The 19,360-nt window shown below is 41.1% G+C and overlaps 3 protein-coding genes across 5 annotated transcripts; 1 reads left to right on the forward strand and 2 right to left on the reverse strand.

Annotated features, from left to right (window-relative positions):
- Positions 1–780: 780 nt before the first annotated feature.
- On the reverse strand, positions 781–11,464 carry maco1b (macoilin 1b). 3 transcript variants are annotated; one of them, XM_029494455.1, is made up of 12 exons: positions 11,357–11,464; positions 11,052–11,185; positions 9,525–9,666; positions 7,993–8,119; positions 7,037–7,160; positions 6,523–6,701; positions 5,628–6,183; positions 4,285–4,443; positions 3,875–4,057; positions 3,613–3,733; positions 3,273–3,447; positions 2,962–3,164 (listed from the first exon to the last, which is right to left on the reverse strand). In XM_029494455.1, the coding sequence occupies exons 2-12, from the start codon at positions 11,129–11,131 to the stop codon at positions 2,962–2,964; spliced, it is 2,049 nt and encodes a 682-aa protein (XP_029350315.1). In that variant the 5' UTR covers positions 11,132–11,185; positions 11,357–11,464. The 3 variants fall into 3 exon arrangements, with proteins under 3 accessions (XP_029350316.1, XP_029350315.1, XP_029350317.1); XM_029494456.1 differs by lacking the exon at positions 11,357–11,464 and having other exon boundaries at positions 781–3,164; positions 11,052–11,131; XM_029494457.1 differs by lacking the exon at positions 11,357–11,464 and having other exon boundaries at positions 5,628–6,174; positions 11,052–11,131.
- An 886-nt stretch (positions 11,465–12,350) lies between these two features.
- Positions 12,351–17,456, forward strand: rhd (Rh blood group, D antigen). The gene is made up of 10 exons (XM_029494178.1): positions 12,351–12,525; positions 12,808–12,988; positions 13,193–13,343; positions 13,466–13,613; positions 13,748–13,920; positions 14,058–14,195; positions 14,272–14,399; positions 14,484–14,563; positions 14,807–14,880; positions 15,031–17,456. The coding sequence occupies exons 1-10, from the start codon at positions 12,375–12,377 to the stop codon at positions 15,055–15,057; spliced, it is 1,251 nt and encodes a 416-aa protein (XP_029350038.1). The 5' UTR covers positions 12,351–12,374; the 3' UTR covers positions 15,058–17,456.
- Positions 15,349–19,096, reverse strand: tmem50a (transmembrane protein 50A). Its single transcript, XM_029494179.1, has 7 exons — positions 19,007–19,096; positions 18,382–18,528; positions 18,086–18,198; positions 16,832–16,899; positions 16,483–16,575; positions 16,197–16,257; positions 15,349–16,110 (listed from the first exon to the last, which is right to left on the reverse strand). Exons 2-7 carry the CDS (start codon positions 18,481–18,483, stop codon positions 16,065–16,067), a joined length of 483 nt encoding a protein of 160 aa, XP_029350039.1. The 5' UTR covers positions 18,484–18,528; positions 19,007–19,096; the 3' UTR covers positions 15,349–16,064.
- Positions 19,097–19,360: the final 264 nt, after the last annotated feature.

Raw genomic sequence — 19,360 nt, forward strand, 5'->3', positions numbered from 1 at the left:
CTAAATGTGTGGCAGCTCATAATGTTTTCCCTTTCATGGAGCCATCACTGAAATCTCAGCCCCAGAGGTCAGCACAGCTCAGAAACCCCCAAATGGATGATTATGTCTCAATTTAAATGTAGATAAAAGAGAGAGTGCAAAGAACTGCATCTCTGCATTTCTCCTCTAGCACCATTTAAATGGTGCACACTTCAAACTTAATTTTACCTACCAACCCAGTGCTGCTAGATAGCTTTGTGGAAACACTTCTCAGTGTGTTTTGACTAGCTGGTGGAAATGAACACATTATTCTTAGTTCCCTTTGTCCAAACTGAATTGGATTTAATAGTCTTGAAAAGAGGGAATTGGTGGTTCTTGACAGCTAATAACCAGAGTCTCTGTGGACAGATTATCTCTTTCGACCTGTGTAATAGAGAGGGACACTGCCTCCTAGTGGCAAAAGGATGATGGGGGGAAGTACTGACTCATCAATGCAAGAAATGTTTACCTTTTTATGGGTTTTCATCAGCTAGTTATAATATCAGTATTATAACCATTAAAAATATATTGTTTTACTTTGAATCACGAGGGATCTATGCTGCATGTCATTCACCCCTCTCTTCCTACTTCCCATTGGCCTTTCGCCACTTACTGCTGTCACAATAAAGTCATAGAAGCCCCCTAAAAATACTACTAAAGAATCGAGAACCTTGTTGTGAAAAATTGGTGGTGTGCCCCTTTAAAAGGGCAAACTAACAGCCAGAGCTGACAAATTGTTTTGAATTTTTTAATCTTCTGGTTTGAGTCATTGCAACAAGCAGAGACAAGTCAATTTGCAAGAAAAAAAAAAAAGTTTATTCCTTGCAAACCTCACAGAGCAAGAGCGCAGCCAAGGTCAGACCTGGGGAGAAACAGAGCAGTGACTGTGGGCATAGAAAACAAAAAACAAAAACTTTTCTAGACAACACTTTTCTAGATTTTCAACAATCAGTTGACCAAACAACCGACTAAACTGTCATGTTCACAATTTCCTCCCTCTCCCAGGAGCCAATGTTAGCAATCTGAGCAAAAAAAAACAAACAAACAAAAAAAAAAAAAAACGCCTCTCCACAAAAACTAGGTGAAAACCACATGCACAACAATGATCATTTCAGATGATGGTGAAACCACATCAGACTCAAGCCAAATTCCCCCTGTAGGAAAATAACAAGACCTGAAACAGGAATAAGGAAAATGCTCTCTAACAGCCACTTGCCCAACAGTTGCAAATACTGTAACATTCACAAAAAGAAATTCAACTTCCTAGTCCCTTACTTTTAACTACAGTCTACAACAAGCAGGTGACCACTTTTTCTACCTGCTTAACAGAAACTTCCATTAAGCAATTGAATTATTTGACAAAAATGTCAGCCAATGTATTTGAAGTACATTCTTGAACACACTACTAGAGAAACAAGCATTCCAGTCTTGGCACATGAACTGAAGTGGAAGATTAATTGATAAATAAAATTATTTAACTGCTATGTTCAAGTTGGAACTTCCAAAGCTTTTGTGTACATTGCACATTCCATCTTTATATTCCCTTTCAAACAGCATGTGTTTTCAACAGTGCAACTTTACATTGGAACTCAAAAAAAAAAAAAAAAAAAAAAAAAAAGAAGAGGGCAATAGCTAAGCCAAGGGGATTTGCAATGTAACAGCAGTGTAAGCCAGAGACCTGGGTGCAGGAGACTGTGGTGGCCAACATGGCACCAGCATAACAACAATGGGCAAGTAGAAGTGCTGCATAAATATGATCTGTATAATAAGGGACAGAGCTGCACTTAAATGCATACAATGGATCAGCCCCACCCTGTGAAAATCTGTGGGGAGCCTCAAAACCAAATTGTCATCTGACATAAACATTGTCCCATTTGACTCGGTGGGATCAAACTTATCCATTTCATCTTAAACAGATTCTTCACAACTAATGCAGAAGGCTAGGGATATTTCTCATTATCACACTCACCCCATGTCCTCAACTCAAGGCACTGTGATCATGACAACTGATGAGAGACTACGCGAAGTAGTGAGAGGCTGTACACAATATTGTCTTACTGCACTTCTTTCAAATCAAAAACCTTGTCAGAAAACAAAGCAAGGGACACCAAACTGCTGTTTTCACTTGATGAACATTTGGAGCTGCTAAGGTTCATTTTGTTTCAATTTCTAGGCTTCTGTTTACAACACTAGATCTTTTCCAGTTTACTGAACTCAACACTTGTATGTAATAAGAGTAAACAAATGGAATCACCCAATACTCTTTAAAAACTACTTACTACAAAACCCCAAAGCAGCTGAGGGGAAGGTTAAATCAGTGTCTGATTGTGGATTAAAAGAGTTCATTAAATGAGACGGGACAAGACTGTGCCAGGTTTGCACTACATTCCTCTGGTTTTACAGATGTTCCCAGCTACCTTGGGAGAAGAACAATCTGCCAAAAAGAAACTGTAATACAAATCAAGCTGTGTGATGAAGGGAAACTCTATTTTCCAATTTCAGAAGGGGGAAAAAAAATATAACGCAACTTGTCCCCAGGACCAAAGAGCAGGCAACTGGTTGCAGGTGGTTGGAAACAGAGAGCCCACCCATGAGATGAAAATGCATGCCCGATTCTGTGAGGTTTCACTAAACACTTAAGCGAAAACACCCCCCCACCCCCCAAAAAAAATAAAAAAAATAAAAAAACAAACAAACGGAGATTTCTTAGTTGACATGTGATGTCAGTTTTAAGTTTTTTTTGCCCTCTGTTTTAACTTCAACAAATACAGTCACACAATACAACACCCTTCTGACCTGGCAAGGAGAGAACAAAAATCAAAGAGGGATGGGGAGACCTTCTTGGCTGCAGACATGCCAAGCAGACTGGGAGGTGGTGGGCCTGCAGATAACATAAAAATGATGGAATATGGATGTAGGAGAGGGAGGGGCAGGAGAAAGCGTTCACTTTTTGAGGGGCTGGTAAACGGAGGCATTGGGGTCTAAGCCGGAAGGATTGGTGTCCATGAACTTGGAGGAATAGTGGGGAGCCACAGGCGTCATGCTGCTGGTGTCAGCTGTGTAGGAGATGCTGGGCATGACAGCCATCACTTCGGCTATCTTCTGTTTCAGGTCTTTAATCTCCTGGTCCTTTTGCAGGATTTGACCTGAAAGTAAGTCAGTGCAACAGCAATAATTTTGAGGACCTGACATAAACCCCAGAAATTATTTGCACGTGCACTCATACTTGTACATTAATTGCCAATTGGACTAACCTTGTGCAATCTCAAGCTGTCTTTTGGCGTCTCCCAGCGCAGAGAAGAGGTCCAATTTGATCCTGGTCTCTGCACTAAGGCTGTTCTCCAGATGCTGGGTCTTGTCTTGCATGGCTGACAGCGCTGACATTAGCACCTCTGTGTCTTTTTCATTCTCCTTATATTTATGGAGTTCCTGAGAGATGGCACCAAACAGACACAATAAGGGTCAAGTCAGTTAAGCTTGTGACTCAGGTCACCAAACATATTCAAGCAACAATTTCTCAGAATGTGTATACGTATGTTTTTAAAACAGAGCTTTAAAATAACAAATATTATTGATATTTTACAATGGTCTCACCTGGACTTTCAATTCTAGCTCTCGGATCTGGTCTTCCTTTAGCTTGATATCCATTGTTAGTTTCTTACACTCTGTTTCTAATTCAGTGATGCGCCGCCGCAGCGTGTCTGTGCACTCCCCTCTAGGAGAAAAAAAAAAAAAAAAAAGAAGTTGTGAATCATATTGGATCTAATAACAAAAGATGCAAACAAAGAAACAAGCAACTACATGGGAGTAAAATGATTATTAAAAACTACATTTGTATGATCAGATTCACACCCACCTGGATGCTGCTGCTAGTGCTACTGCTCGTGCTGCTGTTGCCTCCTCTAACTTCTTTCGCTTCTTTTCATCTGCAAGCTGTTTCTCAGCGGTGGCTCGAGCCTCCTGCTCTGCTTTGAGCCTCTTTTCCAGTTGGCCCACTGCCTGTTTGTCTTTTTGCTTTGCCTGCACAGCATTATGGAGTCTACAAGTGCACCGGCGCACACATAACAGAGCAGAACATGAACAAATGGGACATGTGTGGAGGTAGAATCAGTGTTTCTGATCTAAGTTGTATCCATTCCAGCATTGTTTTACATGTTACAAAAATAGCTTCACCAAGCCAACCTAAATAACTGAATTTGTGAATGTGAACATCCTGAATACCCCAGATCCAAAACAACCACCCAGTTGAATTTAAGAGCCACTCACTTATTTTGCAGCAGTTCGTTTTCCTGGCGCAGTTGGCCCAGCTCTGTGCGTATGGAGCGCTCAGCACTGCCGAGTGAGCCAATCTGGCTGCGCAGGTCCTGCTCAACCTGCCGGCTGGCCTGCAGGTCCGCCTTCAGCTTTTTAACGTCCTGCTCCAATCTGCTCCAAGGCAGATCAGGGGGAAAAAAAAAACAAAACAAAAAAAAAAAAACAGAGGTATTCACATGCTGCTTACATGACATAATGAAAAATGATTTTCTGAAAACACAGATGCACATCGAAAAAAAAAAACAACTAATAAATAAAATAAATAAATGAATAAAAAAATAAAATAGCTACTATAGATACCAAAGCATTAGTTGAGCCATTAATGATGCCAAGGTCCACGCAGACTTAGAAATAAAATGAAAGACTATTCGGATTCTTTCAAATGAGTGAAGCACAAAAAAAAAAAAACAAAAACTGATGCTTCTGTGTTGTAAAAAGAGTATAATACTCATTCATACAAGACCTAAAGGTGGGTGATGGAAGCTTATTAGCAAACTTTATGTCCTTGTCTGAGGAAAGACTATCATAAATCCTACTTTTTCAGACTGAGACGCCAAAATGTATGTGGAAAACAAACCACAACTTTAAAGCTGAATTGGATGCTAGAGATGTTACAAATTTGTGTATCTCTATCTGCTGTCACCAAGCATAATGTGCAACAAAAATCAACTTGCATTGTAAACCAGAGAAAATTCAACAGTTTTACACAGCAAGGCACTGAAATGGCTGACACAGGTAATGCCAAATTTCTTTAACATTTTAAATAATCTGTCATCATCAACTCTTAACTAAATCCAATTTTTACATCCGAGAAACAACTCTCATGAAATATGAGTTTTAAAATTAAATGTTGCATACAAGTACAACCACCAACCCCGTTTCAACCACTTAGTGCAGTTTCTGTTCCTCTATGTCTCAGTTCAGGCAAATTTGGATGTTTATATTTACTATATATAGAACAATCATTTCTTTTTGAAACAGCTGTTAAAACTGGGGCACTCCATAAATTCACTGGAGACACTTTTAGACAACAATAAAGAAACCAGAAAATTTGAAGCAACTAGCCATGAGATAGAAACGTGTGACTTTACTTTCATCATGCAGTTATTCAGCAGCAATAGTACATTAGACTTAGTCTGTAGACTGCAGGTGTATTAAGTATGGTTAAATTTGGACTGATGCCATTATCCTATGCTCAATACGTCCAAAGACAATAGCACAGCTGGATGCAGCTGGACTTTTCTTCAACACTATGGAGATTGGCTTGAATGAACTAGACTGTCCAGTCTTCTTACCTAACAAGTGCTTCTGGCTTGCTCAGCTGGTTGTTGGGAATACAGTTGTCTGTTGGATCCCTGTGGGATCCACCTGATGTCCCCTTCCCCACTGCTAACTTGTGCTTCTTCTCATTCTTCCCAGTGGAAGAGGATGATGGTGCAGAGGAGGGCACACTGCCATTAGTAGCACTATGGCCGCGGGGTGAGGAGTTGAGTGCTGAGGCATTGCTGCTAGCATTTTTGTAGTTTTTAGAGGAGGATGATGATGAGGAAGAACAAGATGAATTGTTGTCCTCTTTAAGCAAGAGATTCTCTGTACTGCCCAGTTCTGTGGTCAGTCTCTTGTTGTTCATATGGTTCTCCATATACTCCATCTCCTGGAGTTTAGAGTCCACTGTTGATGGCAAGATGCTGTTGTGCTGCTTTTTAGCCTCCCCGCCACCCCTTCCCTCTTTCCCTTTTTCCCTATACTCGAGTTCCGGCAGTGGTGCCGACGTCTTTTTATTGGCTAGGGCGCCATTTTGTGACACTGGAGATGTGTCCACTTCGGATATTCCTTTAGCTGCTGCTACTGCTGCATAGAAAAGATGGAAGAAAAGCAACATTTAGAAAACATTTAAGACAACTGTCATGAGACTTTATCTCAAAGGGAGTCAGGTACATACCTGTACATATCCATTAAAAATCTTGACTCACTGACTGATGCAAGACTGACTAGCAGATCTTTCAGCTACCGATGAATATGTCATCACTGCCTCAAGGCAACGTGCCAAAGTTAAGTGAAACAATAACACAATTTGTCTGATATATGTTTTAAGGTGTCTAATTGATGTATGTGAATCCTAGATTTCCTGCACCTGGTGTCTCGTATATGCCAATTGGATAAACTCATGTACTTGGACTTAACCCTTACCTTCTTCTGCTTCTCGCTCTTGCTTTTGAAGCATCTGTTGCTCTGGAGGCAGAGCCTGCTGCAGGAGCTGCATGTAAAACTCATTCTCCTTTTGCACCTCCTTTTGCTTCCGGAGGCGCATCTTATAGCTCACGTAGCTCTTGAAGCCAAAGCCCAGCGTGACCACTGGGTATCCAATACTGCAGACATGAAAATAAAAAGTATATTCAATCAACGAAACACAAAAATTTGACTAGGTCCTAGGGATAGTGACTAACATAAAGAAGCATATTATCTGCAATGGACTGGCAAGTGACTATGACACAGCAGTTCCTACTTGTATACCAAAAGTTAGTGGTAGTCCAGTTTAAAATGTGTTAACTGTGGATTATATGAAGAAATCTAAATTTTCAGAGTATATCATTATGTGTGTACCATGGTAACACATTTCAGGTGCACTAAACCCAGGCATTCCTTTTAATCAAAACAGGAGAGCATTTTACTGGCCCTGGTTTAAACACAACAGTGGTCTCACCAGTGTGCAGCAAAAGGTCGACACAAGTCCACATGGAAGTTCTTCAGGTCTTTGAATCTGATGGCTGCCTCTATGTACACAAAAAGAATCCATAGAGATACTGTGGGCAGACAGACCCCTCTCTCTGAAAAAGAAAAAACAAAAAGGACAAAATCCAATTCAGGACTGTAAGTGTAGAAGACTTGCTTTTGAACTAAGATTCGGCACAAAGTAGAGGATTTTTACAATATGGACAGTGGATTTGTCATTAGCTTTAATTAAAATAGTTTTGCCTTCCTCTCTCACCCAGAACAGGTTAACAGCTGTAAAGATTAGCAGTGGTCTCTGTATTAATTCTTAACTAGGTAATTTATGACAGAGCAGTCAAAATACAGACATTACTCATTGTCACCTTAACTGTCATTCACTCAGCCACCTGTACCACTAGGAAGAGGACTGGTAAGAGTTATTAATACTCGTGTGACATCTTATGGTGAATGTCACTGGTGAGTTAAGTTGGAAGGCTCAGAAATCATCTGGGGATCTCTCTGCATTTCTCCCTCCCCCAGCTGGCACTTGGATTTCAATCTGACACCTGGCCTTAGGTCAACACTGGGGGATACCACTAAATCAGAGTGACAACTAATCCCCAGAGTGGAGCTCACTTACACATACGCCATGCAAAATTCTGAGAAACAAGCCAGCCATTTGCAAATATGATAACACAATGTGCATGGGTATTGCACAACACATTTCACACCTGCTTCTCTCAGAAGCAATAAGAGAATCTTTTACACATTGGTGTGAGCCATGACTTTGAAAAGATTATTTCTTTTTATTATCCACTGAATATATAAGCAAAAGGATTCTTTCTTTCATTTTATTTCATTCATTGAGATCTATGCATGTACCTCTAGCAAACAATTTAATTAAATTCCCATATGCAGTATATACATCTTATCGGAGGAGGGCTGTACCTGTGTGCCAAACATACTGCACCCACACATATGTACTGGCAGCGAAGAATAGCCATTGCACCGGGATGAAGAGGAGGCAAATGATGTCCGAGGTAAATGCCACACACACAAAGAATACTGAAAAGGCCTGTTGGCGAGACAAGAGGTTGTTACAATAAACAAGCAGCATAAGCAGTAAAGACACATAGGCTGTTTGTCGCTGTGAGTATTTCAAGCTTGGCTCTGACTAAAATGTTAAAGTTTGAAGCTGCACAATACATTCAGTAAGACCAAGGTGCCCAGTATCAATACTGGACCCAAGTCCAAATAAGACCAGGAAAGAGCAACATTGCACACCGCCTAAAGCTCTGCATGCCTGAATAGATCTTGAAGTATGACACTTCAGACAAGAGGTCAGATAGGTTAGATTTTTTTAGGGTAGTGTTATGTTGATCATTTCAAATGTGATGCTCACTGTACACTCAGCTGCCTACCAGGTTTTCTGCCCATTTTTATTTGAGTTTTACTGTAGCCAAAACAATGTTTATTCTATGAGCATAAGTAATGCTGCACCAGTTAAATGTTTTTTTCCTTATTCTTTGGCATTACAGACAATTTTGACTGTGCTTGTCCACAATTTGCATGTGACCATTAGCAGATCAGCTGTGGAAACTGACTTAGAGTATTTAGACATTGTTATTGCATGCAAGTTTCAGATTTAGTCAATTTTTGGATGTAATTACTGTGGATACAAAGATCCATCAGTCTGTGTTCAAACATTTAATTACATCACACTAGGCTTCTCTCAAGGCAATACTTTCACTGCTCTGGTTCTTTTTCATTCACATCTCTCCTTTGGCTTATGTTAAGTTCTCGTGTCATCTCCTTAAAACTAGAAAGCCATCTAGTTACTGCAGAATAAAAAAGCAACAAGTGGTGCTAAGGACGCAGCATCTGAATGGCAAAATAATTGAAGAGGATAACCGAAGGCGATGATAGTGACACATGAGATTGTACATTAAATGTGTAAATTAAACACAGAAAAACAAATGTCTGAAAAGAAGGCTTTGTTGAGATGTGTAGGGAAATGTTTAAAGACCACTCTACAAAAAGAGCACAAAATGAAGACTTATGGTTAATGGACACTGAAAAGGCATGAACTGATTAGATCAATAAGATCATACATCTGCCATTATAATATATGTATAATACTGACAGGATTTCAATATTTTGAATGATGAGAAAAAATATTCCAACAGCCCTGCTACGCACCAGGGGCCTCATTTGTAAATGTGGCGTATGTCATTTTCCACGCAAAGGTTGTGAAGAAGCTTCACAGGAAGAAAAGTTGGAATGACTACATAAATTCATAATGACTCTGAACCATGGCTTTTGGGCGTATGTACACATTTAGTAACAATCCTACACATAGTTTTATAAATGAGGCCCCAGGTCTACAAAAGACATGGTTGATATTGAAAAGGTATTTGTGCCTTTTTTTAATATTTTTCTTTCAACATCTATAATACCAGTCTTAGGACATAGCTACTCACCAGCCCCTGGTATCTAAAGGAGTCGTACACACTTCGGATGAATAGCCAGAATGGCCACAGGTACTCAAACCTGAACTCCAGCACAAAGTCAGCCAGTAGCACCAATGCCCACACCACCAAGAACTTCAGGTACAGGAAGGTACTAGTAATGAGAAGACGAAAAAAACAAAACAGAACAAACAAACAAACAAACAAACCAATGACACAACATTCATACAAAATCCGTCATCATAAAGTAATATACTGGAGCAGTTTGTGAATGTAAGATGTATGTCTGGAGCTGCTGCTTGATAGATTATGTCCTTGTGTGCAGTACACTTTGCCTAAGCAGCTTATGTTATAAGATGCAACTCCGTTGTTAATGTGTGTGTGCGTGTCTGTATATACTTGCTCACGCTCTCGCACACGTAAAATACAAGCGTACAGAAACTAGAGATTTCTGAAAGGCATCTAAAAATCACCTTCATCTGTACAGTGACATATTTGCGGAATGATATGGACAGAAGTGTCTAAACTGCTGTTAATTATTTTCTTTAGAATTTTGATGGCAACACATGCACCTAGAATGTCGTGGTGCTGGTCCATTTAATATGATGGAAAGACTTGATCTCAGTTGACATTTTAGTCGTTAGAGTGCTTGTGTGTGTGTGTGTGTGTGTGTGTGTGTGTGTGTGTGTGTGTGTGTGTGTGTGTGTGTGTGTGTGTGTGTGTGTGTGTGTGTGTGGGGGGGGGGGGGGGGGGGGGGGGGGGGTTCTTGGATCTCCAAAGCATGGCTGTTGTATGATGGGGTGCATCTGCTCAATAATTCAGGGAATGCCCCACAGCGGTGGGTCTAGATGCCACGTGTTTAACTAGTGCTCTTTATCGGGTCACATAGACCTAGGACCTGTCAGGTGTAGCTGGAAGGACAACCAGGGAACTTGACGTTGATCATACTAAATCGTGCACCACTTAACTTTTCAGGTTTCAGGCTAACTCGCTGTGGTGTAACCAGCTCGTTTTGGCGGATGATGTTAACATGAGCCTGTCTGGATACTTCTGGTTCAGTGAGGTGTCTGTGCTGAAGTTGGCAATGGGCAGACAAAGCTGCTGTGGTGCTAGCTAACAGAAGTTACATTAGCCCACAGCGAAGCGGCTGGCAGTTGACAACTGTCGCTTAGAGGCGACAGGTAGTCAGGGTTGTTTAATCAGCACACACAACCCATTAGAGCTTCTATCAGACATTGATGCTGCTCTGAAAGAGACGCCGTGACAGGGTTCAAAACAGGCGGCGTTGGGGCCTTGCGCTACAGCTAGCTTTACGGCTAACGTTACCTTTTAACTAATGTACAACGAAAACATACAGCTAGCATACACTACGCTAGCGCTAGCATCTAGCTCGGCTACTGAGAGTGCTACTGGCGGTGGCTCATTGACAAATTGGGGGCAGTGTATGTGAGTTTCACGCTCTGCAGCTATCGAGCCGCAGGCATCCGAAGTGAGCAGCCCCCATTACGGTGTCGGTGAGGACCCTCCGTCAGAAGTTACCTGCCGTATATACCCTCGGTGATTCGGTTCCGTTTCAACGGCCGTCGGAGTTTGCTGCAGTCCGCATTGCGCCGCTTCATCCTCCTCCGCTTGGCTTTGGCCTTCGAGTAACCGCCGTAATCTTATCCAGTTTTCTTGTGTAAAATGACAAAAAATAATAAATGAAGTGCCTGTGGTATATGTCGCTGTTACTGTTTTTTTCTCCACTGGAAACAAAGAAATAAATAAAGGTCTCTATTCGGGAACCTCCTCTTTTTCTGTTAGCGCAGGCTCAATAAGCCCAAACCGAGCTGTATTTTACGTACGTCCAGTTGTCAGGCGCCTGGTACATCCAATCAATCTGTCCGCCCAGGCCTCGCTCTTTGACGGATACAGCCGTGAGCCACTCCGGCTGCAGGACGCCGCTAGCTCGCTTCTCCTCCGCCAAACACAGCAGGACAGAGAGAGGAGGAGAGGCCCGCTGACTGCGAGGCGCCCGGGCCTTCAGCCAATCACACAACCGTGGACAAATCTGGAACCGCTGTTGGACCAATCAGATGACGCTGGGGGCGGGCCCTGTGTCAGACGTTGCTGCCTCTGGTTTATTATGGGCAGAAAACGCTCAGTCCCTGGGAAAAAATTCCCTTTGTGTCAAATAGAAAAACATCCACTCAGATACATGGAGGGTTATTTATATCGGTACCTTTGTGTGTTGTTCTTTGAGAGACTCGCCCCGTGGCCTTGTACGCCATTAACATTCTGTTACCAGATTAAAATGTGTGCACTGCATTCTAACGCACGAGAAAGTGCGTATTTTTGTGATCATTGCTTGAGGTTATAATTTACTTTACCCATGTGTCTTTGATTATATCATTGTCTGCAAGTCCACAGAATAGTGGCATGATAGAAATTGTAGAGAAAGTGGATATTTTTAAATGATCTTACCAACACTGAAGTGACCCAACAAAAATTACTAGCACTACGACTACTAATATTTATGTATTTATTTATTTATTATGCAATATATAAAATAAACCAAATGCCTTGCAAGTGTTGATGTAATTTAGTTAGTTCTTCCTTAGGACGATTAAATATGAATTTCAACAATTTATTTTTCATGGCCCAAATTCTCCAGTTTAAAACTGTTTGTGTGTGTTTAAGGCGTGTTTCAACGGGCGTGAAAGCCAAAACTTCAGTCATGTGTGACAGATCAGGATAGACGTTTTCATTCTGCGTGTCCAGCAGCTGATAAAAGACGTGGTGGTAGAGGTTGCGCCCTTTTTTCAAACCGCCAGCATAACACATGTGTGCAACATTTGGAGAAGAGCGCAGAAAACATCTCCAATGGCTCCACGATACGCACCAAGTCTGCGCTCCCGCCTGGCACCTTTGGTGCTCCTCCTGCAGATAGGTTTCATTGTTGTGTTTGCCTTTTATGCTGAAATCCAAAGCAGAGAAAATCCAGATGGGAAAACCTTCAGCAAGATTTACCCAGGTGAGTTGTACACTTGTTATGTTTCATTTGAACAACACATGAAGGAATAATAAATTTCAAGCTCATTCAAATAGGTAACCTATTTCACAACAACAACATTATTAGGATTCAGGAGTGTGTGTGAGGTTGCAGTTACTATTGGACATCTATAAGCCCTCACAGTTGCTGATTTGGAGTAGATGTCCTGGGTCTGAAAACTGTGCTATCATGTGAAATACATGATACATGATACAGTGTGATTATGTAAAGGTTTAAAAGCTTCCTTGTGGTCGTCTCTTTCAGAATTCCAGGATGTGAATGTGATGGTAATTCTAGGTTTTGGCTTCTTATGCACTTTCCTGGTGCGATATGGATTCAGTGCCTCTGCCTTCACCCTCCTTGTGGCAGTCATAGCCACTCAATTGGCGATTACACTCAATGGTATTGAGTACTATGGACCAAAGATCAGGCTAAATTTGAGAAGGTATGCTGTCACAGTTGACTTCACGAGTCTTTTTTGGTTTTATTTGCCCTTATTTTCTATGATACTGCACACAGCCTGTAGCCAAATAAATTATTACTCTATTGAGCTGAGGTGTACTAAACAGAATCAAAGAATAGGAGGGATATTATATATATACATTGCATTTACAGTTCTTAAGTAATTTCTTGTAATGTTTTTATGTAGCTTGGTAGAAGCTGAGATGTGCACAGCCTCTGTCCTCATTTCCATTGGTGCGATACTGGGAAAGACTAACCCTGTTGAACTCATCATCATCTCCCTGCTGGGGGTGCCAGGGTTTATCTTGAATAAATGGGTCCTTCAGACCCAGCTGAAGGTAGGCAGCATTCAATCAGATCTTCTGGCCAAGAATATTCACATCACACAGTCTACATTCCATGTCCATAGGATATTCCTGATATTTGTTGGTAACTTGTCAATAATATTTCTTGACTGTAGGTCTGGCTAATGAGCAGTGTTATGGTGCTTCATGTCTTTGGGGCTTTCTTTGGACTCATGCTTACCTGGATGTTGTCTCAAAAAGGTTCAGAGCAGCAGTCTGAAAAGGAGAAATTTGACAAAAAATCTGGGTTATTTTCCATGGTGGGTGAGTGACATTCTTTGACATCACACAGGTCTCATAGGGTGCGTCATTATCCTTCAACTTAAATTTTAAGACAATGTGTAAGCAAGTACAATACATGTTTGATAAATAGATGTTTTATGTAATCTGTTCTCCAGGGACTATATTTCTCTGGATGTTTTGGCCCAGTTTCAACTCAGTTCTCCTGGATGATCGTATGCCTGGGAGAAAACTAGGGGCTGTGCTTAGCACCTACCTGGCCTTGGCTGCCAGTGCTGTAACAGCAGCTGCAATATCTCTGCTTTCAAGTCCCAAAGGAAAAATCAACCTGGTACTATCTGACACTTGGTGTCTCCACTCAAACCTCTACTGGCCTTTAACGGAATGATAAGATCCACCTAAAAATCGAATCAGTCAATATGTTTAATGTGTGTGTGGTCTGATTTGGGGCTATTTTCACCCTGTCAGATCCAAATGGAGTCTTGCATCCTAGCCGGTGGTGTTGCTGTTGGAGTCTCCATGCCAGTGATTCATCAGCCATGGGAAGCCATGACAATTGGAGTCATAGCTGCTGTCTTATCAAGCACTGGACACCGATACCTCAAGGTTTTGATCGCCACATGGACATTTTACAGTTTAATAAACATACACATCAGAGTCCTGATAACCCATTATTTTTCAGATCCACATGCTACTTACATTTCAGTGCCATGACACCTGTGGCATCCTCAGTACACATGGACTCCCTGGTCTACTGGGGTGGCTGGTACATCTCCTCCTGCAGATTAAAGACTGTGATGATTACTCAATGTAAGAATGCAGCAGTCATCTAACAATCACTGGAGTACACAAAAAACATAAATAGGTGTGACACCTTGTGTTCTCCTTTTGCAGTGCAATCCGGTTTGCTGTATTTCACATTTGTACTCTCCTCTCGACCATCTCTATAAGTATGTCCATGGGAATCATTACAGGTAACACACATTCAACTTCTTGCAGTCATAAAAGAGGACAGGAAATTAGCACGGTCCTGTCGAAAACGGCATTAAGTGTTACAGTCGCAGAAATACATTCTCTGTAATTTAGTGATATTTTCATTTTCCAACACAGTCCAACAACACACAAGCTGACAACACTTGTGTGCTGTGTGCCAGAACTGTTTATATTTTCCATTGGTGGGCTTGTTTTCCTCAGCAACCTTATGTTTTTCTTAAAAGGACTTATACTCAAGTGGAAATTCTGGAGAACAGTCCAAGAGAATAAATGTTTTGACGACCAGGCTTTCTGGGAGGTATGCCACGTATCTAATATATAATACTATTTCTAGTTTAAAAATAAAATGGTTAGTGATATTGAACAGTATTTCTTTAAGTTTTATTTTGTGTTATGCCATGCCTAATCAAGGCATATTGAGCTAAATAAATTGTTTTGTATTTTGCAGTTTCCCCATCTTGCAGTGCGCAAGTAAGATGACCAAATCTGAAATCCATCCTTTGAAATATCATCTAGATCACTTACTTGTCAGAGTTGTAAACCACTGGAGCCAGTCTCAGCTGACTTTGGGCGAGGGTCACCCCGGACAGTTTACCAATCTATCACAGGACCAACATATAGAGGCATTCAGCAACAACCACTCACTCTCACTCCTATGGGCTGTTTAGAGTCATTAATTAACTGAAACTGAAACATCAGGTGTTTTATGTGTGCAAAACTGCGACTAAACATGCGTAACTAAAGAAGTATGAATGAAACACTTGCTTTTTGTTCTGTAGGTCTATGTTTAATGACAGAATGTGACCTTATGGTTTGGATATTACACAAGAAAAATGGAAAAGTGTAGCTGTCAAATATGACTGTTCAATACATAAACAGCAAATTCCCAAGTCCCAGTCGTGCAGCCTTTGTTGACTTTACAGAAGCAGTGTGAGCTCATTAACCCTCAACAATAAATCTGGATCATGGCAAGTTTCAAAGCTGACAAAGTGTAATTTCAGGAGAAATACAAACAACCCTATGGCTACATAACCCAACCCATATGGCTACATTCAGTATATGTGCACAATATTTTGCATCATTGTTCTCAATATATTTTATACCAGGATAATTAACCTATTTTCCAGTCAAACAGTTAAAATGATGTCATTGAAGTCAGTATACCAAAAGAAACAGTTCATGGAGGCACATCTCCCAAAATACATATTTTGTAAACCATACTAAGTGCATGGTTACAGAGTCTCAGTGCAAACCGACATATGCAAAGATGTGTCACATTTGAAAATAGTCAAACTTTCAATAACTAACTTTAATTTGTGCTTAGTTGTGATTTTGCCATTGGAAGCAAATTACATAAATTAAACAGGTTAAACTTAATGCTAAAAAAGTCAATATACATAAAGTGAATATCCATTAAAGCATATTGTCTTATACAATATAGAAGCAAGCTGTATAGTGGTGGCCATCAGGACACACTGTTCATTACTGCCACAGGTCCTCTGTGCGTCCAAACTTGAACACCAAACCCCTGCGTCAAAGACAGGAGAATAATGTGAGGATGTAAATGGCGAGGATGAGTTGAAAGTGACATTTCAATGAGGGACACTGACTTACCCAAAGAAAATGAATGCGTTTTGGAAGAAAATGGCAATACCAGGGTACACAATGGGCTTGTCTGCAAAATACACCAGAGGGTTACAGAGGAAACGTATATCATTATGAAGGTGTATATAAAAAGTCACTGAATCATCCTGCCTTCTGTTTAATATCACTATTTTCCAAACACATTTCAGAGTTGTTTAATACTGTAAAATCACTCTCAATGTCACACTCTGAAACTGTATTCAAAATAGTCAGTATAGGTTGTGGCGTGCCAAGTAGACAAAAAGGCACTACTTACTAGGCACCACAAATCCTCCAAACAGAATCCACATGGATGCAATGAGAGAACCAAAAGCCAGCATGAAGCCAATGAAGAGCCACACTCGTGCGCCTGCAAACAGAGATAAGAGAGGGTGGATTACTCTGTGACTCAACATTGCACTTTTGCATGGTTTGTGTTTTACTGAAAATGTCTCTTAATAAAAATACAAGGAAGCTGACTAAAATTAGAAGATAAGTACTTAAGAAACCAAATTTCAGACGATTAAAATAATTAGCCAAGACGGGAACTTAATACATTTAATGTATATGGTGGAAATATGATAATAATTCAGCATACTTTAACATGTATTTGATTTTATACACACCTGTCTGTCCCATGCAGCCTTCACTGTAGCTGTCTCCTCTCACTTGGCCATTTGAAACAGCGTTTATCCTGAATGGGTCAGGTGACAGAAAAGCAATTACAAAACACATCAGATATTGCCTATGTTGAATGTCAGCTCTTAGATTGCAAATACCGTATTTTGCAGACCATAAGGTGCATGATAAAACATATATAAAGTGAAAATAAACAGTCAGGCAAGTCGAAACTGCACTGCATAACTAGTTATCTAAAATTGTCTAGCATTGCAACCCATATCCAACCAAGGACCAACGTTAATACAATGTCCCTGTGTCAGCTTGGAATGCTCCGACAATCCATTAAACGGAGCGGCTTTGTTGCTTACCAAAGTCGCACTAAAACAAGAATTCATACATGAGGCACACCGAATTATAAGGCGCACTGCTGATTTTTGAGAAACTGTAAGGATTTAAAGTGTGCCTTATAGTGCAAAAAATATGGTAATTATAGGAATGAGGAGTTATTGACCACACAGTGGCATAGTGGTTAGTGCTGCTGCCCCACAACAAGGTCACGGGTTCAATTCCCAGGCCTGGGGCCTTTCTGAGTGAAGTTTTCTTCTTCTCCCAATGCCTGCATGGGTTTCCTCCCACCATCCAAAGACATGCATGTTTAGGTTAATTGGTGACTCTAAATCGTCTGTAGGTCCAAGTGTGTTGGCCCTGCAGATGTACACTCCCCTTGCCCATTGTGAGCTGGGATTGGCTCCAGTATCCCCTGCGACCTGGAAACGTTTAAGCGCTGGAAGATAAATGAATGAATAAGAATTTCTTGACTCCAAAAATGTCGGAACAGTAAGATAATTTCATCCCAAGGTCCACTTACTCTGTGTTCTGAGGTTTTCAGCCACGTATATTGGCCCTCCTTTGTTGATGTAATTGTTCAATTGTCATGGACATGGTTAAGTTGCTATCTTGTGATCCGAGTAAGTAAATTCAACCACGTGATAACAGCTGTGTGTGGAAAACCTCTCAAAACCATTTGCAGAAACCATCTTTGAAAAGGGACGGGGGTGACATTCTCCCCCCATATAAGACCACTTGTGATATCATGTAATAACACTAAACAATCTTTATGCAAACCAAGCAATTCCATTCACCATGGCACGCTCAAGATGGGGACACAGGCTCCAATCTACAATGAGGGGAGCTTGTAACAGTAATTTGACCAAACTAAGGGAGCTAATACTTCCTGTGAGAGAAACAGCCTGTCTTACATGAGAAAGGCCACTGTAGCGATGACTCCGCATGTGTGATAGGCATGATGAAACTCTGCCTGATCTGGATATTTCACTGCTGCATCAATGATGATCCACCAGCCTGTGAAGAACTGCAACGACAAGACTCCCAGTTAGTTTCAGCTCTTCATTGACTATCTACTAACGTGAAGTCATAGTCTCGGGAATTCACAAGTCTGCAAACACTAATCAGTGAAAGCAAATGGTGCACCGACGAATAACACAAATCTGAAAATATCCGAAGTGAGCCTATGTGAGGACGTCAGTGAACATACCAGCACTCCAGCACCTATAGAGGCGATGGTGTTTCTCCTCTCGCCCCAGTCCACATTGCACTCGCAGTCTCCGCATCGGATCCCGTCCAGAAAGCCTGACATATCTGTGAGAGGGCGTTAGGTCCGACTGGCTGGCTGGCTGGCTGGCTGTGGAGATGAAAACGACTTCAGAAACTCAGCAGAAATACTTTAACTCGACAAATGATATTTATTACTTGACGCCAGTTTCTCCCAGAAGTGAGAAACTAATTTGTGCGCAATAGGTTGGGGAGAGAGGTTGATGCTTCGCTCCGCACCGAGCACAAACAATATCCGTATCTCCACACTTCGTCTCTAAACCTGCAGCTTCCCACCGCCTCTGTCACAACAAAGCTGTCGACGTATTAGACATAAAAGTCCCATGAAAACACGGTGTGTTCATATCGGGTTAAAACACGGCCGTGTCGACTCTTTTGTTCATCGCGATGGCACTAGCAAACATTTCCTTCAAGTGCTCTTCTTCCCACAGGGTCGTTATAAAAAAAAGAACACAACACAAATCGAACGACAACGGGTTGTGCCGGTTAGAAATGGGCACACAAACGGCATTATTCGATCGCAGTGACATTTTCAAGTGAAATCTCACCTTTTGTTTTCGGTTTTTTCGGATGTGTGTCCCTTGGATAACGCCGACTTCGCTTCCCAAAGAGCTTGGTCACGCACATGCGCAGTTGCTGCACACCATTAGCTGCGAGAACCTCTGAGACGCTGTTCACGACGGTGTATTCAGGTGTCGTAGGACAAACCGCGACATAAATTTATCATACAAACTGATAAATATACATTTGACAACTTTTGACGTAAGGTATCAAAAATCCCATGACTAAGAATTCGTACTAATATTTATGAAATGCAAGCCAACATGCTATATGAATATTTTATTCAGTTGGTTATAATAATAATTGAACGCACTGAACAGTAAGAGCAGGATTTTGCATTT

Source organism: Echeneis naucrates, chromosome 22 (genome assembly GCF_900963305.1).
Source record: "Echeneis naucrates chromosome 22, fEcheNa1.1, whole genome shotgun sequence".
In the NCBI taxonomy this organism is placed as follows: domain Eukaryota; kingdom Metazoa; phylum Chordata; class Actinopteri; order Carangiformes; family Echeneidae; genus Echeneis; species Echeneis naucrates.

Coding starts and splice junctions, on each gene's coding strand:
- maco1b (XM_029494456.1), bottom strand. CDS start 11,131: ATGAAGCGGCGCAATGCGGACTGCAGCAAACTCCGACGGCCGTTGAAA. Junction 4,444..5,627: donor AAGCCAGAAGCACTTGTTAG/GTAAGAAGACTG, acceptor GCCTTGGAGCAG/ATTGGAGCAGGACGTTAAAA. Junction 4,058..4,284: donor AACGAACTGCTGCAAAATAA/GTGAGTGGCTCT, acceptor GTGCACTTGTAG/ACTCCATAATGCTGTGCAGG.
- rhd (XM_029494178.1), top strand. CDS start 12,375: ATGGCTCCACGATACGCACCAAGTCTGCGCTCCCGCCTGGCACCTTTG. Junction 13,344..13,465: donor TCCTTCAGACCCAGCTGAAG/GTAGGCAGCATT, acceptor TCTTGACTGTAG/GTCTGGCTAATGAGCAGTGT. Junction 14,564..14,806: donor GTCCATGGGAATCATTACAG/GTAACACACATT, acceptor TTTTCTTAAAAG/GACTTATACTCAAGTGGAAA.
- tmem50a (XM_029494179.1), bottom strand. CDS start 18,483: ATGTCAGGCTTTCTGGACGGGATCCGATGCGGAGACTGCGAGTGCAAT. Junction 18,199..18,381: donor CTATAGGTGCTGGAGTGCTG/GTATGTTCACTG, acceptor TTGTCGTTGCAG/TTCTTCACAGGCTGGTGGAT. Junction 16,900..18,085: donor GCTACAGTGGCCTTTCTCAT/GTAAGACAGGCT, acceptor TGACCCATTCAG/GATAAACGCTGTTTCAAATG.